We start from the raw sequence: 27,443 nt of genomic DNA on the forward strand, positions 1-27,443 counted from the left end.
AGATCTTCTGAGTTCTGAATCTTGTAAAAAGATGTTGAAATGGATAAACCAGATTAAAAAAAAATAAAAAAATCAATACGAAAAGCATTGTAACATTTTCCAGTTTCCTTTAAGTTTGGAGTTAGTCATCATCTGAGTCTTCCTCTTGTTGCAAAAGCGAAGAAGACTTTAATGGCACTGAGTCAAACCCATCCACCGTCCTCTGAAAACGACAATAGAAAATAATAAATACTTTGTCTTTTTCATTGATTAATGAACTGAGACTGACCTACCTCAGACCTGAAGGACCTGATTTTGGTGAAGAAGGATTTCTTGTTGAGATCAATGTACTCGTCCTCTGCGTCCTCTCCCTCCATGATGGCACAGCTGTCGGCAGTGGGCAGCTCACACTCTTTGCCTTCAGAGTTCATCATCAGCTTGGAGTACTTGTACTGCAATCTGCCAAACACAGGTAAACAACTGAATCACAATGGTAACGTGTGGTAAATTACTGGTTTACATTGCTATAGTCTAGATCCTCTTGGCTTCCAGCATCTGTAGTTATTGCTTTGTCTTGTCTTTGTACTGGGTCATATCTTATGAACTCATCCCAACCACTTGGAGCCAAAGGTCTCCAGTTCAAATCCTGTGTCTGATATGAACATATTGTTGTTGTGTACTCGGGAAAGCCACTTCACCCATATCACACATGTGTAAATGTGGTGTGTGAGTGATTTGGTGGTCAGGGGCTGATGCAGTAGATTGTCAGCCATGCTTCAGTCAGTCTGCCCCTTGGCAGTTGTGGCTACATATTTTTTTTTTAAAATAGAATGGTCACATTTACATAGTTTGTATCTACCAACATTAAGCAATCAAAGCACTTTGCATCAATGAACCACTCACCCATTCACACTCGAACTCACACCAGTGTCAGACACTGGAGGCAAGGTGGGTAAAGTGTCTTGCCCAAGGACACAATGACAGTGTGCACCTGCTGGATTCGAATCGCCAACTCTCCAATCACAAGACAATCTGCTCTACTATCTGCGCCACTGTCACCCCATACACAGCTTCCCACCACCGAGTGTGAGGAGTGAGTAAATAATGCATAAGATTTACTTTGAGTGTCTGGAAATGTGCCACATAGGACTAAAGCGTACTTATTATTATTACTACCTCACAAGTACAAATCGTATGACTTTGAAAATGGCAGATACTAGTGAGTGGTATTAAATATGAGCGGCGCGATGTTGCAGTATGCCTCCAACTTTGTACCATGGCTTAACCACAAACCAGGAAAAACAAATGCAAACGTCAGAAGTCTCACTTTCGAGTCTTCTTCCAGAAATAGCAGCTGATGCCAATCAGGAGCAGCGCAGCAATGGTTCCCGTGGAGACACCAAACTTCAGCCAGAAGTCCAGACTGACGCAGGCGCTAATCCGCTGCTCGGGGAGCGGCTCGCCCCCAAAGCACTGCAGAGGCTGCTGCCACACGTACGTGGTTTTCTGCAACACACACACCATTTAAAATCACATCAATTTGATAAATGATACTACGGTGAAATAATGAAAGACGATTACCTGTATCCCTTGCACACAAGCGCTGATGATCTCTCTGTAGTGGCTTTTGGTACAAAACGGACATGCATTCTGACTCTCCCAAAGAAAGTGGAAAGTGCAGCCATCACATGTGCCCTCCGAACAGTTACTGCCAATTTCAATAATAATAAAAAGTGAGAAAAGACGCTCTATGTTTCATGTTAGGCTAACGCATTTGCATCAATTACAAATAACAGAACCAAAAAGTATTTCTCATCCATAGTGAAAACTTTAAAGTACCGATATCTGACAACGCTTTATATCCAGTATAGGGCAGTTACCTTGGCATGGTAATCTGGTCTTTGTTGCTCACTGTTGGGTTACATCTCATACGTACAGTGGCCGCTCTGCCCTGTTTACACGTCTGGGTTTTGTCACTCGACCTAGATGCAACAATATGTATGAGTTAATGCAAAAATTCCACATGAGCAGAAATCACAACTTACTTGTAGTAGAAGATGACATCCAGCAGTGAGGAAGTGGAAGGGAATAACCAGGCAGGAGATGAGATATTGCTCAGTGTAGTTTCCGTCGTTACACCTGAAGAATTACAACAAAGTACATTTAATGAACACATTTAAGCAAGTCATTTCAAGTGGACTTGTGTTATTGTAATTTACATTCAAATCTTTAGTTCATATAGTTAATTATTTGTGTCATATCTATTATTTTTTTATTTGAAAACATGTAATCATTCAGGGGGCTTTGTCAATTGTGATGTTTCACAAGAGAGGAACCAGGATGAATATAATAATAATAATAATAATGCATTGGTTTTATATAGCGCTTTTCTGGACACTCAAAGACGCTTTACATTGCACTATTCGTTCACTCCATACTCGGTGGTGGTAAGCTACTATTGTAGCCACAGCTGCCCTGGGGTAGACTGACGGAAGCGAGGCAACCAGTCTGCGCTATGGGCCCCTCCGACCACCACCACTCACTCACTCACACTGCATTCGCTAGGCTTCCTGGTGTTCCCAAACAGTCTCCCATTCCAAGTTCCAACCAGGCCCTTCCCTGCTTAGCTTCCAAGGTCTGACGGGACTGGGCAGAGCAAAGGCGATGAGGTTGAGGTGGTTATCCTGGTGAATAGCCTTCTTTGTCTAACTCCTCCATTTGACCCAACAATTATTTATATTTCAAAGAAGGCAGAGTTTCTCAGCAGGTCTGAACCTAGTTTATGATTTTGTCATGGCTCACTTCATTGCGGAAAGTTATACATCTGTTTTACAAGAACTTTACAATCCAGTTTTGGAAAAATGGGTTTGATGGGAGCAAAGCATTTACTCTAGCAACCCTAATAGAAACATGCTTTTTTTTATTATTGCTTTGTGCAATAACTTCGAGTTTGCTAAAAATGTAACATGGACTTGAGTGTTATAAGCCACCATTGTATCACAACTCTGTGCCACTTGCTTATGTCATAGCTGAGCAGGTGTATATTTTAAACACACATAATAAACTAAGTACATACCAACCAGTGTGTCGCCAATGACAACAGGCTGAGAGGACACCACCGACTGGGCCCTAATGTCTGAGGGAACCACGGTTGACTGGCAAATGTACCCTTTCACCTCCTTCTTCCCGCTCTCAGTCACGTTGTCCACACAAACTGCAGGAACTCTCCCCTATAAAAAAATAATTCCAAAAGCTTTATTTTGACAACCCACTGGAAAAGTACCATTGTTGATGTCTAGCTGAGCATTATGGGCAGGTTTGTATTTGAAAACGAGTTTTACTTTAGTGTGGCTTTAACCATTAATCATTCATTCATTAAATTATTGACCACTGGTTCTCACCTCCTTGCCACACAGGCCCAGGTTAAAATGCAGGAAATATTTCAGGCCTTTGGCAGTGAATCGAGGAATGCTGTGAAAAGCAGTGGCGTTGGACAGAGGAGAGAAACTGTAGTGCAACATGCCCCATTGACCTGGGACGTCCAGGTGGCAGTCACTGAGACAGGCTGAGTATTCCTGGAGAAGAGAATTAGATGTTAGACCAGTGACCTCAAACCTTTTTTAAGTCTTTCATTTATGCCTCAAGTACTGTTATGGAAATTATGGAAATCCAACTGTATATTATATATTATTATATGTCTCGAGGATGTATTTATGTGATCAATGTAAAAATAATATTAGTATACTTCATAAAAGTCTGTACAAAATAAAGCTAAAATATATAGTCAAAGTATTTACTCGAAAACCAACTTTCTTTTTAAAAATAAAATTTAAATAATATTCAGTTTCACAAGTAATTCAAATAACCTGTGAAAAGTACTTGCTCACCCCCATCTTACACAGGTTTGTTAAACATTTTGTTTAACGACAAAAAAACAAACAAAAAAAAATCGATTAAAAAGTCAAAATGGTTACTTGAGCGGACTTGAGCGGGAAGTTATATTTAATAAATGCCATGTAGCTTGTAAATATTTTGGAGGAATACTGTAGTTAGTGTATATATGTTTTTAGAACTAGTGGAAACCACATTTACAGCATTACTCCTGTTATATTAAAGACATGAAATTAATTTCTCTCACCTTGTTCCTCTTGGTGTTGGGTCCACAGGACACACAGGCAGCCTCACCCACTGCCTGCCCTGTTCTGATGACTGTGTTTGGGGGGCAACTATTGCATACCCCAGTCTCACTGACCATGTAGTGTCCAACGGGACAGGGGACACAGCCTGACCTAGTTTGTGATGAGACCAGGGCGCAGTGGCGGCACTGCGAAGCTACACCCCCAATGACATTACTGATGTGGATTGAGTAAATCTTAGCAAAATCACTGCTGTACTTTCTCTCCTGAAACAGATGTAGTTAGACAAAAACAAAAATGAGAAAGCACTTACCGGTAATCTGATATGACATGTCATTATGGTCAGTTGCATGCATGCATTAAACTACTTATTTTTTCATTGATTTGATTGATTTTTGTACATCAAGCTCAAAGTTTCCTGAACCTCAGCATGTCGTCATAAGGAATCGCTTCCCTCTAGTGGTCAGGACTGAAGCGCAGCCTAATGTAAATCTTTTTACTGTCTTCTCATATTCTTTACAAGAAGCAAGTAATGCAAAGCATGGTGGGTATTTTAGATAAATAAAATTACAAAAACGGGTCAAACAAATTCAATACATGATTTGGTATTATTTGGTTTGTATGAATGTAGAAAAGGAAAAATCTCTCGCACACAAAATGACATTTTGCCTGACGAAGGCCACTGGCTGAAACTTTGCATTAATAAAAGAACACTGGTGTTGCAAGTATACTGTGTGCGAGAGATTTTTCCTTTTCTACATTTGCCTTCTATGCCTTCTCTTACGCACCTGTTTAAAACAAAGAGATGTGCGAAGTAAACCTTCTTTAAAGTTTGTATGAATGTAAAATATCATGTGTTTTATGCTCACCGTGTTAGATTTCGCAGTGTGCTGAAAAGACCAGGTGAAGCTGCTGGTGCTGTTTTCTTGAATTACAAATGAATAAGATTGTTTGTTGTTTGTTCCTTTCCACCGCTCCACAACTTCATTATTCCACTGGTTGTTCCCCTGCAATCAACATGTATTCAGCAAAAAATTCCTTTGAAATAGTATGAGAGGAAAGATAGCGCAAATGTTTTACTCACGGCTTGAAAGAAAAATCTACAATCCGCTGTACACCTGGTCTCAAAGACAAAGGTGATCCGAGAGAGTTCACTAATTTCACTGTTTTTGGTAACAGATTTTGGCAACCTGCAGTGACACACACAAATCTTTAGAAGGCATTTATCAAAATAATCTTAATTTCCATTGTTAGTGAAAAGGAGTTTCAGAGTGGTGCAAATATAGAGCACCCTCACCCCAGGCTTGTGAGTAATATCTCCTGTTATTAGAACTTAAACAGGAGGTCCATTTAAAGTAGCCTTTTTCTCACCTGTATCCAGGTACATTAAGTGTAAGCATCAGGAAGTCTGTGTCCTCTTCTCCAGGAGTTGTGTAGATATATTCACCTGCCACTTCCCAAGCTGTCATAGATTTACCCGTATTACTTTGTAAGTAATGTAATAAAGTTATCTTATCCTGATAATATGATTCAAATATGACTGACCTGTGCTGCGTTTAGGGTCACTGTACTCTCTGCGGAAAGTAGTGCTTTTCATATTTTTGGGCATTGTGTTCCACCATTTGTACTCATAACCGACCAATGGCTCTGTTCCTGCAGGACACTTGTCACAAACTGAAAAGTGTGACGGTTAAATTAAGTTCACAATGAATCAACAACATCAACTTTACATTTTACACTTCAATCTTTTGTCGTTGTACCTGTTCCATTGGAGTAGAAGCCTTGTTGGCAGGGCTCACAGGCGGATGAGTTGGTGACGTAGAACCCTGGGTTACAGGGCGGACATGTCTGTTTCTCTCCAGACGCAGGCAGCTGAACAGCACCCTCTGCAGTTTCGCTGCAGATCTTTGGCTCAATCCATTTATACATGAGCTGCGTCTGGGACAGAAAACATGCATTAATATGGGAAAGACACCGGCTGGAAGTGGATGGACTCATTTAGGATGTATATTCAGAGAAACAGTCGTCAGACCAGGTGGCTGTAATACACAGCACGCTTGGCATACAAGGCACTATTAAGGCATAAATGGCTGTGGTGAATTTTTCCTCAGGCATGTCTGTGCACAACGTCCCAAAACTTTTCCAAAATCTGTGTAAATGTACATTTGACTAAAACTGTTGTCACACAGGTACCTTTCCCTCTGCATCACATGGTGTGTGAGTGTAGAAGTAGTCACTGTTAGTACAGGCAGGTCTTGGTTTACATGTTCCAGAGCCAGTCTCTGCAGAGTCACAGGAAACAGCCGGAGGGCAAAGAAACACAAAGACATTAAGATTCAAGATAACGCGCAGGTGTCACACACAAAACACAGAAATACTGCTAATTGTAAAGACTGTAGCCGTCTAGCTGCCGACATCTTATAGAAAACCTAAGAATGCTGTATAAAAAGTGTCTAAAACACAGGCTTGATTGTCTCTGTACCTGCAAACGTGTCATTGTTACACGGGTGACACGCTGTGGCTCCTTTAGTGGAGAAAGTATCAGCCTGACAAGGGGAACAACGGGCGGTGCCAGGCTTTGCACTGTATGTCCCCGGCTTACACAGAAAACATTCAGATGTGTAGGCCACTCCTGGAGAAATGTAAATGAGGAACACATTATTTTAACATCTCCTATACAAAGTGTAGGAGAAATTACAATATCAAATCTACAAAGATGCAGTAAAATTGGATTTAGTGCTTTTCTGTTTGGTGCAGCACTATATTGGGTGCTGCCTTTTTTCTGTCATATCGTCCACCTCTATATAGTGCATAATGTTTAAAATTTTACCTGAGATTCCAATGTTTTTGAGCAGCACCGGTTTGGTAATGTCCAGAGAAAATCCAGTGGTCCTCCAATACAGCACATTGTTGCCTTTATTCAACTCAACCTAGAATCAATGAGAAGTTCTGATGGTTAACTAAATGTACGTTGGGTTTATTTCATAAAGGGACTACCAAAAGAAATGTTCTTGTTACATTTTTCTAAATAACTGTTGACTGTTACACTGCTAAATACTTGTATGTTATGAGGCTTTAGTGAACTAGTATTGAATAAGGGCTGCATGATTTTGGAGGGAAATCGTATTTTTCTGTCAAGCTGCATTTGATTTTGAAAAGCTTGATTCAGTTCACAGTTCACAGAGCACATTTTATTGAGTATTACAGTATGTTATTATATTGTACTGCCTAAATAACTACAGTCTTTGCAATATGATAATTACAAACATTGAAATTCGAAGTTTGATTCAACTGTGGTCAATTGTGCATCTTTAGATTAAATGAACGGTCTAACCATGTGTTTGCTCCAGTCGTTCTCAGACACCTTCATCCACCGGCTTTCTGAGTCCGTGGACTGGCACTGGTCATTCTGAACCTGCACAGATACATGAAATCATTAAAAATACCTGTAAAAGTTATAAAAGAAAAAGTAATGATAGTGTTATCCTTACAAAAAACTCAAAGTAGACGTTGTTGTCAGGATAGAAATACTCGAAGATCAATACTCCAGGTTTCTTTAGGTTCACGGCATAGGACAGAATGGCAGTGCATTCGTCTGTGTTGGAGGCAATGTATTCACCCTTTGGAGTCCAAGTTGTACTGAATGAGCAACAATATTCAGATGTTAATATTTTAATAACAGTTATGATCCGTTATTGAGCTAAAATGTTGACTGACTGCCTGAATCTAGCATCAATAACAACACACATCATCTTATTTCACAGTAATGTGAGGAGTTACAACGAAATGTATGATCTAACCTGGTATACACTACACCAGGGGTCACCAACGTGGTTCCCGCGTCCAGTAGCCCTTGGGACTTTTTCTAAAGTGTAAAACACTTCATTTTCTTGAATCTAATTCTTAAAATTACAGTTATTTCGGTTCTTGTGACTCGGTATGAGTTTAAAATAAAGCTATTTTAATTAATATGGGGTCAATATCCTATAAGTGAACAGTGTACGTTTAAGTCTTTAGGATTTGTTTTTAACTGGTAGCCCTCGAACAACTTAATGCTCTTAAAGTATCCCTCAGCTGAAATAAGGTTGGTGACCCCTGCACTACACTATACTATACAGCTAGCACGTTTAACTTCAATGTGGTTAAGGAAATATCTAATCTTAGTGTAACTGCGCACACTGATAGGCAAATTCCACTGTTTCAATGATAAATACAACTTTCTCTACGCAATTGTCTTTAAATTTCTGCAAAACATACTTTGCACAGATGATTTTGTCTTCATATTCGTTCGTGTGGTGAAGGGTCACAAAGCCGTGGGGCAGACTGTCCCACTCATCAAAAGCCACTCCAGTCCCCAGAGAGTACGTCCCAGCGGCACACTTTCTACACTCCTGAGACTGCATGTCCAGGAACTCCCCTTCGTTACATGAGAAAGCTACAGGAAGACAACATGGTAGTGCGTAAGGGGCTTATAAAAAAATTACAGGAGAAATGCAAGTCATCTAAAGTAGTTTCTATAGAAATTACACAGAATCAGACATTTTTTGTAAATGGGTCACGTACTGCATTGGGTGCCTTTGACTGGGTCTGGCAGTCCCGTGCATGTGTCCAGTTTGTTGGGCACAGCCACCCTCCAGCGTGCTCCGAGCACATCGCACTCTGTGTACTCAAAGTGATAGTCGGACTGCAGAGAGACAGACACAGGTGACAGGTTCACACGGATCAAATCCCCATAAAACCCACCGCACTTTCGCTATGAAACGTGGTAATAGCATCTCCAGAGGTATTTGGTTAAAAGTCGTCCTGCCTCCTTCCCAAACAAACCCAGTGCTAATATTTGCTCAATAGACCTGTCCCACCTGTTGCTTTAATCTCATTTATCAGGATGTCGCCAAGTTAAACTCATTTTGTTGAATTTAACTCGAAGGGAAGATAAGCTGATTTGTATAAACCTTAAATAAACAACATTTTAATTTTAAATATCAGTGGACCAGACCCATTTGGCTCTAGTTTTTAACAGTCCTCCCAGGCGGGGACAAACAAAGTCCCACCCAGTTCAAGCAATTTGAGGCATCACATAAGTATAATCTCTAAGACGTGCCCAACAGGAGTAGTCCTCAAACTGTGACAATGGTGGTACGAATAGGCCTCATCTCTGGAGTATAATTCAATACAATTTACTGTAGAGGCAGCTTGCTGAAGGGTGTTTCTGTTATCTAGTCCTACTCTAAAACTCTGTCCTGTTATTATCCATCCCGAGAGCTGGTTTGGGCCACATTTAGTCCCTATTAGCCTGTGGTAATAAAGTCCCATTTTAAATATGGATAGATAGTGTAAATGTTATGTTTTGTGGTTTCAACAGTTGGCTCAGATACACCTGCCATGTATCCCCCCCTGCATTAAGTGCACACTGCAGGTTGGATTAATAGTTAACAAAACTCAGCAACATCACCAATGGGTAATCTGCTTTAGTCTTTGTTTTCAATTACAGCTGCTACATTAGCCGTGCTGTCAGTTTAACATGTGCCTAGGTTAGTTCATGTAAGAAAACATCATTCTGGAGGTGGCCTTGTCTGCACTAATCACCTGTAATAGATAAACACGAGGGGACCAAGGCAACAGGACACAATGACCACAGTGGCCACTAATGGATATGCACAGAGCTTACCGGTGAACTCTGTTTCAAACATTTTTTAAGGCATTAAAGACATGTGCGAATGCCTTAAAATTGTTTGAAAGAGTATAGTGAAGGTGATGTGACTGACAAAAGGCCATATATCAACCTCAACTGCCACATGTAAATGAAGCCATATGGGACTGGGGCACCATTGGCTTGACCAGTGGTATATCAATCATTTTTAACTGAAGTAAACGGTCACTCTCAGCAGAATTGCAATGTAAAAAAAAAATCCACAGCTTTCATTACATTGTTGTAACAGTTATTGAGCTGGTAAGGGTATTATTGCACATCATTTAAAAGAAATGTATATCGATTTATCTTTACATTTACTTTTTCCACTTCTCTCACAGTGAAAAGGGTGCACCCACTACCCAAATACCTCATTGTTTCACTGTGAAACAACCCAAGAAATGGCCTGTGTACTTTCAAAGCAAGTTAACATATTACATTATCTGAATCTATTTTATGGCATTAAATTGTGAGCAATATTCACCCACCCATAGGTCTTAAATATTGCAAGTTAAATACATTTGCACACTGGTCTTAATGCTTGACATCTGGCATGTTCAGTTTGTGTTTGCCAACTCACTGAAGATATTGTTTTTCTTACCTCTTTGCAGATGGGCAGCTCGGCCTTGCTCAGTGCGCACAGCAGCCACAGCAGCAGCAGTCCTAAGGGCTGATGGTCGGAGTACATGCTCTCCTCGTGTTGGTGTTGAATTGATGGGGCAGCTCTTTTTCAGCTTCTCCTCACCTCTGTCAGGTGCAGGGCCTCGAGCTGTGGGCGGGCCCTCAGCAACAACCAATCACATCACGGATCGCACACTTTGGGATCATTGCGCTTGTGCGCTTTTTCAATGAAACGTACACGTTTCCTTCGCGACATTTCGTTGATTTACCAGAAAATTATTCTACAGGCCATTTTAGTGATTTTCTACAATAAAATAAAGGCTAGAGATCCACTTACATGGGGCAAACTTACAGTACAAACCTGAAAAAATTCAAAGTAAAAATGACAAATAGCACTGTTTTTGTCCACGTCTCCGCGTAATTACGTAGGGACAGGTTACTTGGCAACTCACATGTAAACATCCGGGCGATTTGAAAGTTTTTGTCAAATTTAGGATTAGCGAAACACACCTCACAAAACACCACAACTGCTACAAAAACAAAACATTCACAAGATAAACATGACAAACCGGAACCCATATCCACCCATAAAATATGAAAACGACTTCACGCTCAGTGGATACAAGCCGACACAGGTGGGTCAACCAACATTTCTTTGCATGTTATTGCCAACAGTCGCATTTTAGCGACACTTTTCTTTGTTGCCTTGGTTAGAATATAATTGTTTCATTAAAATATACATCTAAAATATATTAAATGCTATATTTAATGTTTTTTTCATTCAGAAAATAAACTTTGATAAGCCGACTCATATGGCCCAGACTGAGGAGCCCTGGGGCCGCCTTTACGACGCAGCCACATGGTCCAGCTTCAGGAGGAGCGCCATGTACTATGATCATCAAGTAGCCAAGATGAGAAGATTGAGATTGTGTGTTTAAAACTGATTTTGGTCCAAATTCAAATGGTCATTTGCTCTTTTACAGCAGGCCCCTCGGGACAGCCTCGACTTTCAACTGAGGACTGTCTATGATCACCACAGGGATTTTTTCTGGAGCAAGAACCAGATCTTGCATCAGAAGGACAGGCTCTGTGAAATGCACAGGTGAGAGTACTGTATGACAGTAAGACTCAAGTGACTATGTACTTAAAAATGTCTCTGAGCTCAGTAGAAACATATCTTTATGGCAGACACACCGAGAAGAAGCAAGAGACGGAACAGGACCAGGTCAGAAGATGGGTCGATCCACAGCGACGCTCCATTTACAGTTTTAAATAAAAGTAGAGGAATTCATTTTACTTCTGATCAGTGATTTTTTTTGTTTGTTCACCAACTCAATGATAGTGTGCGCAAAACGCATGTTATTAAAATGTCATTAAATGCCTCTAAATCATTCAAAAGTGTTTTTTTTATTTTTTATTTAACTACGGTAGCATCAAGAACAAGTCAGATGACATCAGCTCTGTAAAAACTAGGGACAGTGTGTTATGTTGCATACTGTGATGCACCTTTGCTGTATCGTATCATTTCAATACCATTCCAATACCACCCGGCTTTGTGACAAACCCCTGGGCATCACAGGTGATCCCATGCACCCATCATACCATCTCTTAAGTGCAAGTGAAGTGCTTCATCCACCAGGCTGTCAGGAACCTCTCTCCCTTTGCGGCCCTTCCTCCCACTAGTATTTTCAGGAACACTTTTGGTCTGATGTGATGGATTGGGGGAACAGGCAAAAACATTTGCCGGAACACTCTCATTAGACACCATTATATCAGATACATCTTTTGCCGGATCCTCCTAAATATTTCCCGGATCCTTTACCCTGAAAAAAACTAATTAAGCACTGACTACCTCCAACTGCATTCACAAACTGTGTCCCACTCCAGTCCCTCAAAGACACGGAACAGTGACCCCAGAGAGGAATACCATTTCAATTTCTGTGTTGAAATTAAAATGATCTTTACTAGATCACTGTAAAACATTGTTGTTTTTTTTAGAAGAAGCTGAACAAAGCCCAAATAAAGAAAAATAAATGTTTTATTCAAATATTAATTGAAAAAAGGTGTCTTCAAAATTACAAATAACAGTTAATTAAAAACTAAAATATGTGTTCAAATCCAGCCAACAATTTTTGTTAAATTTTTAACAAACAAATATCAAAAAGAACAGTCTGATTTGAACTCACGGAACAGTTTAAGGCAGTTTAATGAGTTCTTGCTTTCCTGGAAAGGCATCGTTTGATGAAAGATTTGTCATTCCACTCAGACGGAGGGAGCGCGGCGCCATTATGAACAAACAGGACGGTCATCTCCTCGGCATACTGCAGGTTTTGGAGCAGCTGGACACACACACATTACATTTATTAAAATAAAATACAAAGATAAACATGCAGCTTCTGATTTTTTTTTCCACAATGCATCCTGGATCACGAATCTGCAGATGGCATACTGTGACTAAAATGCTTTAAGTTTTGCTGACTGTTAATGCATTACCACTACTGATTTTACAAAGCTATATTAAACTAAAGGCCGAGACATTGTGATGAAGGGTGATATTTCAGAACAGTTTTGTGGTCTACAGCTCATCAAATCTATAGCCTCCTAAACTCACTTTGGGCGTAATGAAGAAGTACTGGGATGTGGTCTCTTTGCAGGCTGTTCGCACCACAATGTCAAAGACTCGTCTCTCGTTTACTGGATCCATCCCCTGCAACATGAACACACACGCATTTTTACAAACACAAAAACATCAATGTGGTGAGTGTATTTTGGCCTGTACCTGGTTGATCTCATCGACCACTCTGAAGGGGCAGCGGTTGAGCTCTTGTAGTGCCATGAGGTACAGCATTGTTGAGACGCTGCGCTCCCCTCCGCTCTGATGGTGAGCGGTCAGCTCATGGAGCTGTTGGCTGCTGTGGAACTTCACTCGAATCCTGATCCCATACTTATCATACTCTTCCTGAATGAAATACAGAGGGTAACAATGGATGCTGACAGTGTCATTGTCTGAATATTATACCTCAAACCCAGTGAAGTTGAGTACCTCGTTCTCCGCATGCAGATCGACCTCTCCAGCGCACTGCATGGAGCGGAAAAAGTCACTAAACTTGTCGTTAATTTGTTCCACTAGCTGCTTCAGAGGGTTCAGCCAGCGCTCCTTAGCCTGAGACAGGACAGACACTTCATTAATATACAGTGACTGTTATGCAAAAAAGGTCACTGTTGGCAAAGAATAGAGAATTGAGTAGAGAACAGTGAAGTGGTAAAAAGGTGTACCTCTGAAATGTTCTGTCTGTATTCATTTAGCGCTTTAGATTTTTGTTCAAGTTCCTTCTCCAAGTGCTGGATCTCCTGCTCCCTCCGGTTGTACTCATCAACAACCTTTAGACCAGACAAGTACATGGTTACAAAATACTCTTTACTTTACTCACCTTGGCATCAAGCCTATAAGCCAAAAGCCTCTCTTGAACAGGTACCGGTTTAGCAGTGTATTGTAGTATGTAGTATGTGGTATTACAGATAGTTTTTCTCTCACATTTTCACTAAGTCCAGTGAAGCATTCAGCTCTGGATCGCTCCTCATTCAGCATGGCATCAATCTCATCCACAGTGTCGGGATATTTACCAAAAGCCTGTTGAAGCCAATAGCCATTTATTTGATTTTGCTGCTTTATGCACCTGTGAGTTATTTTTTCATACTGACATTACGTAGGTCGTCAGGCAGAGACTGTTCCGACGGAATCTTACAGATTTCTCTGGCTCTTTTCATCAACCCTTTGCACTGTTCGGTCAGCTGGGCCTTTTGCTGATCCAAACGACTGCATCTTTGCTGCAATAGCGTTAGTATCCCATATTTAAACAGTGGTATATAGGTTTTAGTACAATATTATGACAGAACTGTCCCCATTTGAACCATTTCTACATTACAACGTTTTAAACACTATTACAACTTAATATTTGCAAGAAAATTAGCAGATAGTGTTTAGCTGAGTCGTCAGATGTCATTCCTCACCTCAGTCGTTTTGAACTCTGAGGCTCCTTGTCTATACTCCGTCTCCAGCTGTGCCTTCTCTGCCATCAGCCCCACTGTCTCCATGGTCAGGTAAACCTTTTCCATCGTCAGTGTTGCTCTTAGCTTCAGACACAAAGGACAGTCAGGAACAAATGTTGGGCTTTGATAACTGTTTTGCCAAATATCAAGCTTATATTTACCTTCATGAATGCCACCAAAGATGTAACAATGGACACTTTTTGGACATTGACCGCTGCAATTTTCTCTTTAGTCTCTTCTTCGACCTTCTGCAGGTCAATAGCACTACTCTCCATCTGTCTCAAGCTACACATAGTCCAATGAATAAAGACATCGCCAGCTGTACATGAGCGCTTCATGTGAATTCAAATTACCTGTCCTGTTTGGTGCTGATTTTCTGCTCCAGCTGCCTCTTTTTGCCTTTCAATTCAGAAAGCTGCTTCTTCTCAGTCAAAAGTTCGTTGTCACGGCGATCTAATTCAGCAGCTTCTTTCTGTAAGGCCTTCTGCCGCTCATCAATTTCTTTCATCTTAGCCTGACAAGACTGTTCAAAAGGAAAGGGAACAAACACATACGGAAATAGACTTAACTACACCAAAATCACAAGTGGCGCTGAATGGGGTGGTCTAATCCAAACATGTAAGAGTAAGTCGATGGTTCTGATAAAAAGTGAGAACATACAAGGTGTTGAATTCGATGTACAGTGTAAATGGGGCTGTATATTTGGTGGGGGCTATGATGACAGTATGATACGATTTAGTGATCATTTACAATCCTCTCACCCTCATTTGCTCCTCCAACTGTCGTCTCTCATCGGCGTCAACAGCGAGGGTCAGGTACTGGGATTGGTGCACTGCGGAGTTGCTGGTGCTGATTTTGTTTGAATAAAAGGACCGTTTGACCGTATATCTCTCGTCTTTAGTGTACAGAACTTTGATGTAAGGCTCCTCAATTACCTACAACGGAAAGAACATAACCATCTCATTTGCTGTCGCGCATAATTAATCACCTCTGAAGAGAATATTGTGAAAAGACGTGCCGTTTTAATCATTGCTTTGGTCTGATCGTTGCCAATTGGGACGTCATGGACTTTGTATTGATGACAAAGGTAACTCATCACCTCTTCAGGGGCATCAAACATTTCACGAAGGTAGGAGAAGAAGCCAAACCGTCTGCAGTAACAAAAGTAACAGTAATATAAAATTACTAATGACAATCAACACAAGCGCTTGATCCTACCTTAATGACTCAATATTTCTGGATGGGGGTTTATTAGCACAAGACTCATCTGGGGCAGAAATAGAGTTCACCCTCAAGTTCATTTTGTCTCGAACCTGCGAATAAATGCAATGTGAGAGTAGGCACTCATCAACTGTAAACATGCATTTGTGACTCTCGAACCTCAGTCATAAACTTCTCCATGTCGTCTTTTCTTTGGAAAACAAAGGCACGAAGGTCAAGGAATGAGATGTGAGTTTCTACATACTTGGCAAATCGGGGATCCCTCACATTGATCTGCATAGTTCAGAGTTTAGTAAAAGTTGCTCTCCTTTCACTGATGCTCAATGGTAAACAAAGGCAGAGAAACTACAACTTACCACAAGCATCATTGGCTCGTGAACATTTCCTTCGAACATGTTCCTGTGCTCTCTAAACCACAGCAGAGCTGCAAAAGTGTCTTTGTGCCGATTGCGGAGTTTCTCCACCTTAGCGTTCATCATGTTGTTCATATCATTAAGCTTCCTCTCCAACACTGAAACCAAATGCATCGGTCACATTTAAATCAGAGCGAGTACCATGAAGGGAGAAAAAGTCACAGTATTCAATGCGTTAACAATGTCATTGCATTGCTTTAATTAACCTTTTGAACGTGGCAAGAACTATTCCAACTGCTATGTGCATCTTCATCAAATCGCTTCAAACTAAACTAAACTCAAACATGAAAATTTACATAGTTCAAAGCAAGGCAAAAATTAGGACGAAATAATTAAAATCATAACTGCATATTGCCCAAAGCGTGAATATTTTAAGAAACATTTTGATTTAGGTTCTGTAGATTAAAAAAAAAAAAGTACAGTTTTATCAAATGCAGAACCAATTCGATATGTGAAGAATATGTTGTATGAATATTGTCTGGTCTAATGTCGCAGTAACATTGTTTTGGAGTAGTCTACATTGTGTAGTCCTACTGAGAAGCCTGAATAATCTTACTTCTGTTCTCAGAAATGAGGTTGTCCCTCTCCCTGCGCAGGTCTCCCTTCTCTCCTTCTATCTTGGCGCGGTCCACCTGAATGCGCCTCAGCTCTACATTCACTTCATTGATCCTGGGAGAGACGTCGGGTTGATCGGACACTTTGGCCAGTTCTGCCCTCAGGTCGTCAATGACCCGGCGCGTGTTACTGATCCTCTTGTGGTGGTCATCGGCCTCCATCTGCTTTATCTTCAGATTCTGTTTGATGTCCTCAATCTTCAAGAGAAACCATCGGTGTTGGTCATGAGTAAAGTGCTTTGTGTCCTTAAAGTCTCAAAATGTCCACCCACCTCTTTGTGTTTTCTGTCCAACTGATCCTGCTTTTGCTTGTATTTATTTGAAGCGTCTTTGATTGCAAGAGTCTGAAAAAGAGCAATGTTGACAACTTTAGATATGGCACTGAGCATAAGTAGAAGTAGTTCCTTGTTGAATTATCACATAAAAAAAAAAAAAAGACTACATATATTTGTTAGGTCGACTTAAAGGGACTTTTGGCCCGACAGCGGCACTTTACGGTCAGTGTGAATCTAACCACAGCACTTTAGGCCGGTCTAAACAGCCCCCCCGACTGTGGCTGAAACAGGCCTGAGCCACCCTCTGCGTCGGAGTGGGTGTGGTGTGAATGTGGCCGACCTCTGGTGAACTATTCTCGCTTTGATGCCTCTTTTTTGCACAAAGAAAGAATGACTGAGGATGTTTGTATTACTGCTCTGACGAGGCAAAATGGATCAACTTTACATCATCATGGTACGCCTCTCTTTTCCATCTTTCCCTTCCTCCTGTTGCAGTGAAACATTCCTCTCCATGTGCTGATTTATTTCTCCACGCTCCACGTATATATCACCCTCACTGTATTTAACCACGAGGGAGAGGAGTGACCACTGCATAACATCGGGGAAGTGTGCCTGTATGTGCGAGCGTGTCGGTGTCAGCACATTGACCGGTTGTCATGGGAATACATTCGTTGAACAGCTGATATTGTTACGTGGCTGATGTTGCGATGTTTTATGCAAGCGTGTGTGAACACGGACTTAACTAACTTTGGAGTAAATGCAGTTGGAGCTAAGGCAGTCTCGAGGCGACCTACAAGGCGCTCCAACATGTGTGAAAACAACCTAAAGTGCTTAAAAACATTGGATACAAAAAGAATACTGATTTAGAACTGACCTTGATCTTGATTTGTCCCTCTATCGGCTTCAGTTGATTTTCAATCTGTTGAATTCTGTTCCTCATTGGAGCTTGCGCTTGTTTCAGGGCGTTCAACTGCCTTTTAGCCTCATCTCGTTCCCTCTTCAAAACCTCCAGATCTGCCCGTGCCGTTTCATACTCCTAAAACCAGAACAAGTTTTGATGATTAATTATAAAGTAGTGTATTTTGGGAGGGGGGTGGGGTATTTTTGTCAATACTTACCACCCAAGGCCTCTTTTTCTCAAGCAGCTCAATCACATCCAGGTGCCTTTTCTTCTCATAGTAGCGATTTACATCATGTTTGTTTCTCTCATTTCTCAGCTTGGCCTTGTCCAGAAAGTTGGCCTTTTCCTTTACACCATTCTGTGGGAAAAGAAACGCAACAATTAATCATCACTAAACGTGTCATACGTTTTTGAAACGACCAGAATCAAGCTTGAATACAAGTTTACCTCCAGTTCCTTTTCTTTGTTCCTGAAGTTTTTCAGCTCACAGTGGTATGCGAACATCTCTGGAGGTCCCACAGATTTCTCAGTTGCCTCGAGCAGCTCTATCTTAGACATTTTAGCAAACTCTCCAACTTTTTCCTACATAAGAAATTGGCAAACACAATGCATGTCATCTAAAATGATGTAATAAAAATGTAAATACAATTGTTATGGACAACTGTGTAAAAGGCGGGAGTAATATATCACATGCCTTTTGAATTTACCTGCGGAAGAAACTGACAAAGGTTGCTGACTTGAATGCGGAGAGTCTTGACTTCCTCCTCCACTAATTTCTGACTGCAGTGTTTCCCATTGATCATCCACAAAGACTGATTGTTTTCCACATGAATCTCTCTATAGATTATAACATTCCCACCACTCTTGAACCTGCCAAAAAAATAAATAAATAAATCACAGCATTTGTTGATTAAGTATTTAGTTAATAAATCACAACTAATACTGATTTGTAGACTTACAGCTCGATCTCAATGTGTCCTTTATTACATCCTCGCTTCACGTAAAGTCCCACCTTCGGGGAACAATATAATATACATTAAGGAGCAAAAACATAGATTGTGCTGATTAGCAAAGTGGCAAAAGTATTTCTTTGCCTTTTACCTTGTCTCCTCTGCCCAACACTGCAGTCTTACCAGCCAGACCCAAACAGATGGCGCACACAATACTGGATTTGCCCGTTCCATTGGGTCCAATAATCATGTTAAGGTTTGGCCCGGGGTGCACCACAGAGTAGTCATATGTCCTGTAATACATAATGATAAGATAGCCTTTATTGATCTCACAATAGAGAAATTTACTTGTTATTCAACTCTTAGAAACACTCATGTCATGCAAACAGGCAGGAAATGTGAGGAAAAAACAACAAACAACAAAAACAATTAAATAGTAAATAGTGGTATCTCATATATAATGACTACCAATGACTTTGTGGGGACTAAATGTATAAATAGTAATAATAAGTACACAGACTGTAACAAAAAGTCAGTGGTGGCAGTGCAGGTTTACGATCATGTTACTGCGAGTGTTACAATAAATCATAATGTTAGATACAAAGTTTAAAACCAGTGACTCGCTTTACGATGTGAAAGGCACTTTAACAGAATTATCACTGGTAACAGGACAGGTTTTCTACACGACTCGTTAACTTTGGGTGGTTTTCACTCAACAGCTAACTTACAGGAAGTTTTTCATGGTGATGCGAATAATGGAGCCTTCCACGAAGCGTGTGTCTCCTGCAGCCGGCGAACTGCTCGTCTGTGTACTGTTGTGGGCATTAATAAGCCTCTTCTTTTTAACCGGCTCTACCATGGCTAAAACAAATTATAAAGTTATTAGGAGCCGATATTCACATAAACGGCTTTGCTAACGCTTGGCGCCTGACGGACTGGCTGCGGGCGGCTCTCTCATTGGTCAGTTGACTGTCACGTGACATCCACACACATTACCGCGAGAGCAGGTGAGTGTGATCACCGAAGACTTTAGGTCAGGGGTGGGCAACGTCAGGCCCAGGGGCCAAATCCGGCCCTCTAGCGCAAAACCTCTGGCATGATTTTGAGAATTATTATCATGCAAAATAGAGATCAAATACCTGTTAAAGTGTGAGTGTAATACCGTCAGTAATTAACTAGATTAGTTTAAAATTCTCAATTAGAACAATAATCCAAATGTGTTGTTTTGGCGAGTGAAGATGTAGTTGAGTTTTTTACCTAGATCATTGAGATTATTGTTTGATTATCGATTATTCACAATTCACTCCAATACATTTAGTCTTTATTTCAAGTAATTGAAATAAATGGGGTAAGAACATTTGTCCCATTGGCAGTTTTACTTTCTTATTTCAAGTGAGATTTACCTGAACTACTCTGAAATGTCATCAAACTAGCAAAATAAACTTGGTCAGATCAGAAAGAAACGGAGTAAAAAAAAGGCTCAAAACGATACATTTCCTCAGTTTAAGTCATTTAAGACCATGATTAAAGCCAATTACTTTGTGCAGTGTATTTTATAAATCTTGGATAGATTTAATGTAATTTATTGGCATTTGCAGAAAATGGTTCTTCACTTTGGGCTTCAATGGTGAGGTTCGGCCCTTGGTGTTTTGGCGATGGTAAAAATCGGCCATCCACAACGCAAACGTGCCTGCCCTGCTTTAGGTGATGAGAGCGGATGAATGAAAGGGGATAATATCAGTCGTATTGTGCATTTTCACAGTTTGCCTGCAGGGGTCAACAAAGAGAAAGCGAACGCAAAGTCTGCCTGTGTATTTATTTTTTTTTTGCAAATAAAGCTTTTGGGAATAGGGCCGTTCCACAGCAGACACTATAGCTCGAAAAAGATATTAAATGATTACTCCAAATCGAGCTGTATCCGGTAAGACGTTGACTGATACGAACAACTTGTGGTAAGGCAACTCTTTAGCTACCGCCAACAACACGTTAGCATGTTAGTTTTCCCACCTGTGGAAAGATCAGAATCGCCTCTATACTCATTGTTCCACCGCGCAGCCCCGGGATAAACCCAAGGCCACACTGAGAACTAGTATATCTGATCAATTCATCACTTCTGACCACAGCGTAAGCGTGGAAAAGCTCTTGAAGACGCGCTGCTGAACATCGCCGCCAAAGGGGCTACAGAGCGTTTGTTCTTATCATCTCCGACCCGAGAAGAGCCAAACTCGGGTCAAATCAAATAAGATCAGTGTGTAGGTTTAACAAGACACGTGCACTCTCACATTCACTCACAAACACTCAAACAAAACAAACTCTCGCTCAAACAATCACCCAGTCATACGCCATGTCATACCCATCCAGATCATTCAGCCACTAGTGGTAAGCTCTTCCGGGTTCCTTTTTAAACTGAACAACGCAAAGGATCATGGGACGTTATCACTACGCCCTCTTCTGGATTAATAAGGTAATGCGGCCTTGCATGATTGAAAAAATGCAATCCCAAGAGAACGCCATAGGCGAGTAGAACTATCTACACTTACATTTACTTTTACATAGCCTACGCGAGTTACATTTTGAGGTAATTATAGGCTATTTCTTGGAATAGTTTTATCCCCTTAGTAGTATACTACTTTGCTTCTAATTAAGTCTAATATAGTTCATGGTAGCCAAACACCAACAATAATCCTACCTTTTGAGATAACTAGGCTACTATAGGAATAGTTTATTCCCTCAGCAGCCTACTACTTTACCTCTAATTAACTTGAGTGTAGTTTATAGTTTGTAGCAACACTTACACTAACTGTAATCCTACTCTTTCTTGAGTAAAAAATTCATTGTATTTTAATTTTTTTTTTTAAATGTATGATGCATTTATGTTTCAGAATTTCCATGTGTAAAGTCAAATTACTAGTAATAGAGAATAAAAAAGTCATCTCTTCTCACCTTGGGACAGTTTTCAGTCAAATTGCAATACAGATAAACGTGCATTTCATCAGATCATTTGCAGATTGATGGGGATGATTACCCCAGCTTGAACCTGGTGAAAGTGACACCAGTTTTTCACTAATTCATAATAATAATATGAAACCATACCAACACAATACAATGTAATAACATGGCAGCCTACAGCCTGGTATATTTGAAATAAAAGATCTCATTAGTAAATTGACTTTGATGCCACTGGCCTTATTTGTAAATCATTTAATCTGAAACATTATTTGGGGCAAATTTGACCTGGTCAGTTTGTTAATTTCTGTGTATTCTTCGTTATCTTTTCTTTGTCACAACGTACAACCATATTCAACTGTTATTACATAAGAACAGGCGTGACATGACTTGGTTTTCCCCATGTACCAGCTGTATCTGGGCAGTGTGGCGATGAGAGCACAGCACCTCAAAGCCAACGTGACCTGTAACTTGAGAAACCAAACACGGGCCACATATCACAAAAGCACTTTCCAGCTAATATAAAATGCAGCAACCACAGCACAAAGACCTGTATATACCAGACTTGGACAAATCACACATCTCCCCTAGTTTTTTCTCTGTCTTCATGGTGTCTCACTCGTCCAGTGGTAACAGAGCCTTGAGGGTTTGTTAAGTAGCATTTGTGTCGGCGGCAATTAACTAATCTAGTGTCCTGTGTCCCGCGGGGGGCTGTAAGGTAATCTTGAATGGCGTAACAAGATTTTGGCTTCTACTATCACTAGTGACTACTGTTGCACACGCTCTTGTGTTAGGCGAACATGGAGGGTTAGGATCCTCAAAAGCAAAGAACCATGCCTGACTGAAATGCCACAAAGGAAACAAAATGTAACTTCTAAAATGGACTAGTGGCTGCAGACCCTTGCGTGGACCTCTGCCATGGAGGGAGGAAATGCGAAAAAAGTGAGTTGTACTTTTTTTTTTTTTTTATGCAGGTGAGTAGGGGGTCAGTGCATGGTCTGGAAGCCATCTGTTGCAGGTTTGGGTGACTCTTTAATGTAGCCCAGCAGATTGTAAACGCAGCATCGCCTGTGTTGGAAACTTGATCCCAAATCTATAAGCTATACTCTACTAATGTGAGCAACATGAACCTGCCCCCATTATAGGCTTCCAGTAATAGTATTTTATATCGACTGACAACAGAGTAGGCATGTATTCTGTATAATAAAAAGAGTATCATCTACTGAGATAGCTATTAGATCGAAAGTGGAAGTTCATAAAATCAAAGCATATGTTCTGGGATGGTTAAAAAGATTAGTTATCTGAACAATTTGACAGCATCAAAACCAAAATCTGAGTAGGCATAGAATTGTTGTGGTAACTTTGTATTAGTTGCCTTTTTATAACTATTATGCTTCTGTTCATTACTGATGTAATTAAGTGCTTAATTTGTCATTGGTCAACGAAATTAGGTTGGGTTATTCCTGTAACATACATTTAACAAAGAGCAATAAAACATCAGTAGCTTGTATTGTATTAGATCAAAGACCATACTGAAATATTGTGATGCTTTTAGAAACTTGAAAATGCATACACAAGTGGTATCTAAATTAAATCAGAGATCCAAATATACTGTAGGTTCAGGACTTGGCTGTAGCTATTTCCGTGGTGTTTTCAGTGGCTTGTATCAGACAGTATCCAACTATGTGCCAGCTCAGCCTCTCTGCAGGGGACAGGATCTGAGGGCTTACCGGGTGACGGAAACTGGCACTCGCACCAAATGATCCATAAGTTTTGACTAGCGACTAATTGATGTAAGGTTGCGCATGAAGGATTTGAAGGTAGTTGTATGTTGCTATCAGATGCTTTTGCTGTAGCCACAGCAGTCTCCCATCTGTTCCCTGTTTAATGCAAGTCTCCACTCCGGCTTATCTGGTTTCACTTTGCAGGGCAGATATCTGTTTCAAGACCATGTCAAAGGTAGCCCTCTCAGTTACTAATCTTATTGTTATTCTGGGATATTGTTGTGGACACTTTGTATGATCTGGGATAGAAAATGACATACAAACAAGTCTAGTGTCTCCCCACCTCTTCACGGCCATCTGTCAAAAAGATCCGAGTGGAATTACATCACCTTTGTGCTCTAAGTAAACAAAAGATGCTTAAGGAAGGCACTCTCCCTTTCCCTGTTTATCTGATCATAGCTGCCGACAAATGAGCTGAACCTATTTTGGCAAATATTTTAGACGCATCGATGTAATAAGAAACAAAATGGTTGTTCTTCTCACAAATATTTACTCTTTTCATTTTTCAGAAAGTTGGATATGGAAATAGCAAAAAAGGTGGGTCTCTTGCACAAAAACACACACATATAGATTATTCATTTTCAAGCATTATTGCCTTGCCTCAATGCATGAGAAAACTTTTTAGCAATTCCATACACACATCCAGTCTCCTCCCTGAAGACTGTATGTCGGGTGTGTGGAATCACCAGCGATGCCGAGGGCTTTGAGGGTGAGACGGATGGAGTAAATGTCCTGAATGGAGGGGAGAGGGGCTATCACTATGTGCTGTTGGCTCCTGCGACGAGATGCTGTGCTGGCACCGTACCACACGGTGATGGAGCTGTTCAGGATGCTCTTTGATGTCCCTCTGTAAGGTGCACATGTGGGGACCGGGTCTCTTCCTCTACTTTCCTCTACTCTCTACTGTCTCCTCCTAGTGGAGAGAGATTCTGGTGTCCTATCTTGGCCTGGGATGGTCTTTGTGGACTGAAAAAAGCTGCCGATATTTTATAAAGCCTAAAGCTGAAAACCAAATCTAAGTAAAATGGCTGCTGCAGTAGAAAGCTACACTGGAGGGGGGGAAATGTAGGGGCCATTATTTGTATTGCAGGTCTCAAAGCAGGTCTCAAATAAATATCAGTTTTGATAATTCACATTTAGGACCTGTCTGACATTGAGGGGATCAATATTACACAGCCAATCTTACTAAGTGATATAATGGCTGCCACAAACCACATTTGGCAAAGAGTCAAGACGTTCATTTCTTAACATCCAGTTGCTATGCAGTTTCTACAGACACACAGTGTATAAGGCAAGGGCAACGTCCACAGTCCTCGCCAATAATGATCATCATTTGCACCTCGTAGATCCAAGCCAACCAGCTCTGAATCGTCAGTTCACAGCGGACAACAACGAGATCTCACAGCCCAATAAACTAAATGGCTCTGTTGCAGATTTTCAAAATTTGCACCGAGAGCTTCTCCTTGGCCATAAACGGTAAATGACACAGCGCTATGTTATGCATGAAAGTAATTCATCTACTTCTAACTAAGGTCATGTGTTATTGTACAGGGGGCTTCTGTTCGGAGTGAGGCCGGAGTTGAAGCGGGTGATGGAGCAGAGGAGAGGGAAACTGCACAAAGAAGAGGAGCTAGCTCGACTTGGGCCCTCAGACCTGGAGACAGAACTCCGCAAAAGGCAGCAAAAACTCAAGGAGGTTAGAAGCACAAGACTTTACATGCTGAATCGGTCTTTTTGCTCAGATCAATCAGTTGGATCAGCTTAAATTGTTAAACCATTTCAATTTGGAAAGTAAATGCATCTCTTTCTCACCCTTGCCTGAAGTTAGTAGAAGGTGAATGTTTAAATCTGTATTTGTCAAGAACAGGATTGGGCAGTAATTGAATACTGTAGTTAGATTATTACTGTTGTTGGTTTTGTTCAGGAAACAAGACATTCTCAACTTTGAAAAAGTAATCAGTAGTTTGATTACTTTTATGGAGTCATCAGGTATTAGTTAATTACTAATTGATTATAAATGTATATTTTGTTTTTTCTAGTATGAGTTGGAAGAGACAAAGCAGCGAGAAAACCAGGAGAGGATCCCAGAGTTTATCCGAGTGAAAGACAATTTGAGACGAACACAGACGTCTGACCAGTGAGGCGTTCAGGCACCTTCACCACAGTGGCCCTCCTGTTGTACAGCACCAGAGCTGCAGGGCTGAGACAGGTCAAACGTCCCCTTCAACAGATGCACACCTCAGCACGTTTTTATGAAAACATTTTTACTCATTCTTGTCTTAGTCATTGAAACGGTCCAACAATGACACGTGTTGCATAGGGTATGCAGGTGATGTCACAGCAACAGAAGCCAAATGAATGTCAACATTGACCTATGATCCTTGTTATTATTTGTTTTGACTTTGAGGTTCTGTTTAGAAGTGTATACAATTTACAAAATAGTTTTTATTATAAAAATCTTTCTTTTTTCCAGTAGTGTCTTGATTGTACTTTAATACAGGGGTTCTCAAATTATGATACAAAACAACTCAGGACCTCCCCACTGTATAATGTAACAAGCGCTTGTAATACTTTCAGTTGCAAAAATGTTAATTCTGGTTTATTATCTGGTTTAGGTATTATGTTTTGTTAATTCACTTAATTTTACAAAAAAAGATTCAATACAATGTTATAGTTCTTAAAAGATATTGTCTTGAAATCATCTCACGTGTCTACGTGTCCCGGGGTGTCCTGACCCCACTTTGGGAACCCCTGTTCTACTTTACAGTACTATTTGAGGAATTCTCATCCATCTTGAGCCTTTCTTTAAACACAACTGTGTCTAATGAGAAAGTGAAAGTGCTTTACTGTACTTTTATAAATGATGTGTTTGTTCTCTGTCCAGAGAAAGATATGAATAGCAATATTCTTTAGAGTAGTTTACAATATTTGTTGTACTAATTGTTTGTTGATAAAGTATTGTCTGATCATTATGTGGCAAAATGAGGTCATAAAAGGCATTTTTAAGGTTTTGTACATTGGCCTAAATCCCAAAGTGTGTTGGTTTCTCTGCTGACTTTGGCTCTTGCCCGTCCCCATGTGTTGAGGAAATAAAGATTTTATGGTTTGCATAGGAGCATTGTTTTGCTGGGTACTATTCAAAGTGTCCGACACTGATTTGCATTCTCCCCGTGGACGCGCACTCAGTTCTTTCAGAAGGCTGTGGGACTTTGTTTAATTAGCTGATCTTTTCATTCCATCACGGGACGGGGCGAGAGTGCGGGGGACAGCAGGGGCCATCTGGAGCGCGCCTTTCAGAGTGTGCAGGACGATAATGCCCAAGGGCCCGGTTAAAGCTCCGCACACATTTGGGAAAGTCAGTGAAGCCACCTGCTCAGAGCCAATACAAGTGTGGGGCAAGTTATTTCACAAACGCAGAGCCTACACAAACATTAGAATACATAGAATATAGAAAAGATGATCACACTGTTATATTGATTTCCAATACATTTTCTTGAGGGAAGTTTAAGCTTTGCATACTGTTGGGACATATTTTTACAGAAAAAAGGAAATCCCCCCTGATGCCTCACCTAAGGCTTAAAAAAAGACCATGCTAACCACTGCAGTGAGTGTCTCCATTGTTGACCTACAGGAGTGTTTATGGGTGTGTTCCCTTGAGTCAGTATCTGAGCTCGCAGATAAAAGGGAAATACAGTGGGTGTAAAGACGAGCGGATGAAGTTCGTTTAACAGCCAAAGTAAAGCTGGATTTGGACGTCACCCCCTGATCTGAATCTAAAAGTGAACTTAATCCCCAAGTCTCGTGCAGCATATGTCTAAAGCCCTGGAAAGTGGGGTTGGTGGTGTAATTTCTTCGCATTGTTTA

General features: G+C 40.7%; 4 protein-coding genes across 5 annotated transcripts; 2 read left to right on the forward strand and 2 right to left on the reverse strand.

The window, feature by feature from the left end:
• Window positions 1–15: 15 nt before the first annotated feature.
• On the reverse strand, window positions 16–10,548 carry elapor1 (endosome-lysosome associated apoptosis and autophagy regulator 1). Its single transcript, XM_079558769.1, has 22 exons — window positions 10,406–10,548; window positions 8,679–8,799; window positions 8,373–8,550; window positions 7,607–7,754; window positions 7,450–7,530; window positions 6,946–7,045; window positions 6,598–6,747; window positions 6,309–6,397; window positions 5,876–6,053; window positions 5,661–5,789; window positions 5,487–5,577; window positions 5,200–5,305; window positions 4,985–5,122; window positions 4,118–4,381; window positions 3,381–3,554; window positions 3,056–3,209; window positions 2,025–2,118; window positions 1,860–1,961; window positions 1,561–1,687; window positions 1,307–1,485; window positions 273–438; window positions 16–202 (listed from the first exon to the last, which is right to left on the reverse strand). The coding sequence occupies exons 1-22, from the start codon at window positions 10,490–10,492 to the stop codon at window positions 122–124; spliced, it is 2,937 nt and encodes a 978-aa protein (XP_079414895.1). The 5' UTR covers window positions 10,493–10,548; the 3' UTR covers window positions 16–121.
• Window positions 10,549–10,970: 422 nt separating this feature from the next.
• cfap276 (cilia and flagella associated protein 276) lies at window positions 10,971–11,714 on the forward strand. Of its 2 annotated transcripts, none has more exons than XM_079558724.1 (4): window positions 10,971–11,060; window positions 11,211–11,327; window positions 11,409–11,527; window positions 11,614–11,714. In XM_079558724.1, exons 1-4 carry the CDS (start codon window positions 10,986–10,988, stop codon window positions 11,699–11,701), a joined length of 399 nt encoding a protein of 132 aa, XP_079414850.1. In that variant the 5' UTR covers window positions 10,971–10,985; the 3' UTR covers window positions 11,702–11,714. The 2 variants fall into 2 exon arrangements, with proteins under 2 accessions (XP_079414850.1, XP_079414851.1); XM_079558725.1 differs by having other exon boundaries at window positions 11,412–11,527.
• Window positions 11,715–12,521: 807 nt separating this feature from the next.
• Window positions 12,522–19,849, reverse strand: smc5 (structural maintenance of chromosomes 5). Its single transcript, XM_079558947.1, has 24 exons — window positions 19,578–19,849; window positions 19,001–19,142; window positions 18,859–18,911; window positions 18,607–18,769; window positions 18,347–18,481; window positions 18,117–18,257; window positions 17,873–18,034; window positions 16,996–17,067; window positions 16,666–16,921; window positions 16,053–16,207; window positions 15,856–15,969; window positions 15,694–15,788; window positions 15,494–15,626; window positions 15,237–15,410; window positions 14,829–14,998; window positions 14,637–14,760; window positions 14,437–14,559; window positions 14,128–14,253; window positions 13,961–14,056; window positions 13,702–13,806; window positions 13,469–13,588; window positions 13,205–13,384; window positions 13,037–13,132; window positions 12,522–12,764 (listed from the first exon to the last, which is right to left on the reverse strand). Exons 1-24 carry the CDS (start codon window positions 19,706–19,708, stop codon window positions 12,630–12,632), a joined length of 3,201 nt encoding a protein of 1,066 aa, XP_079415073.1. The 5' UTR covers window positions 19,709–19,849; the 3' UTR covers window positions 12,522–12,629.
• A 4,490-nt stretch (window positions 19,850–24,339) lies between these two features.
• Window positions 24,340–25,883, forward strand: LOC306964401 (protein FAM107B; the record flags this gene model as incomplete). The annotated part of the gene is made up of 4 exons (XM_079558394.1): window positions 24,340–24,428; window positions 24,846–25,055; window positions 25,131–25,275; window positions 25,619–25,883. 4 exons carry the CDS (start codon window positions 24,340–24,342, stop codon window positions 25,718–25,720), a joined length of 546 nt encoding a protein of 181 aa, XP_079414520.1. The 3' UTR covers window positions 25,721–25,883.
• Window positions 25,884–27,443: the final 1,560 nt, after the last annotated feature.

Source organism: Gobius niger (assembly GCF_951799975.1).
Source record: "Gobius niger genome assembly, chromosome: 6".
Lineage (NCBI taxonomy): Eukaryota > Metazoa > Chordata > Actinopteri > Gobiiformes > Gobiidae > Gobius > Gobius niger.

What these genes read in the sequence shown, in the direction of transcription:
- elapor1 (XM_079558769.1), bottom strand. Translation starts at nt 10,492, where the DNA reads ATGTACTCCGACCATCAGCCCTTAGGACTGCTGCTGCTGTGGCTGCTG. An exon ending in TAACAATGACACGTTTGCAG is followed by an intron (nt 6,398 to 6,597) that starts GTACAGAGACAA and finishes GTGACTCTGCAG; the next exon opens with AGACTGGCTCTGGAACATGT. An exon ending in GTAGATTTTTCTTTCAAGCC is followed by an intron (nt 5,123 to 5,199) that starts GTGAGTAAAACA and finishes TGTTGATTGCAG; the next exon opens with GGGAACAACCAGTGGAATAA.
- smc5 (XM_079558947.1), bottom strand. Translation starts at nt 19,708, where the DNA reads ATGGTAGAGCCGGTTAAAAAGAAGAGGCTTATTAATGCCCACAACAGT. An exon ending in GGACACATTGAGATCGAGCT is followed by an intron (nt 18,770 to 18,858) that starts GTAAGTCTACAA and finishes TTTTTTTGGCAG; the next exon opens with GTTCAAGAGTGGTGGGAATG. An exon ending in TGGACAGAAAACACAAAGAG is followed by an intron (nt 16,922 to 16,995) that starts GTGGGTGGACAT and finishes TTTCTCTTGAAG; the next exon opens with ATTGAGGACATCAAACAGAA.
- cfap276 (XM_079558724.1), top strand. Translation starts at nt 10,986, where the DNA reads ATGACAAACCGGAACCCATATCCACCCATAAAATATGAAAACGACTTC. An exon ending in GTGGATACAAGCCGACACAG is followed by an intron (nt 11,061 to 11,210) that starts GTGGGTCAACCA and finishes TTTTTCATTCAG; the next exon opens with AAAATAAACTTTGATAAGCC. An exon ending in CCATGTACTATGATCATCAA is followed by an intron (nt 11,328 to 11,408) that starts GTAGCCAAGATG and finishes GCTCTTTTACAG; the next exon opens with CAGGCCCCTCGGGACAGCCT.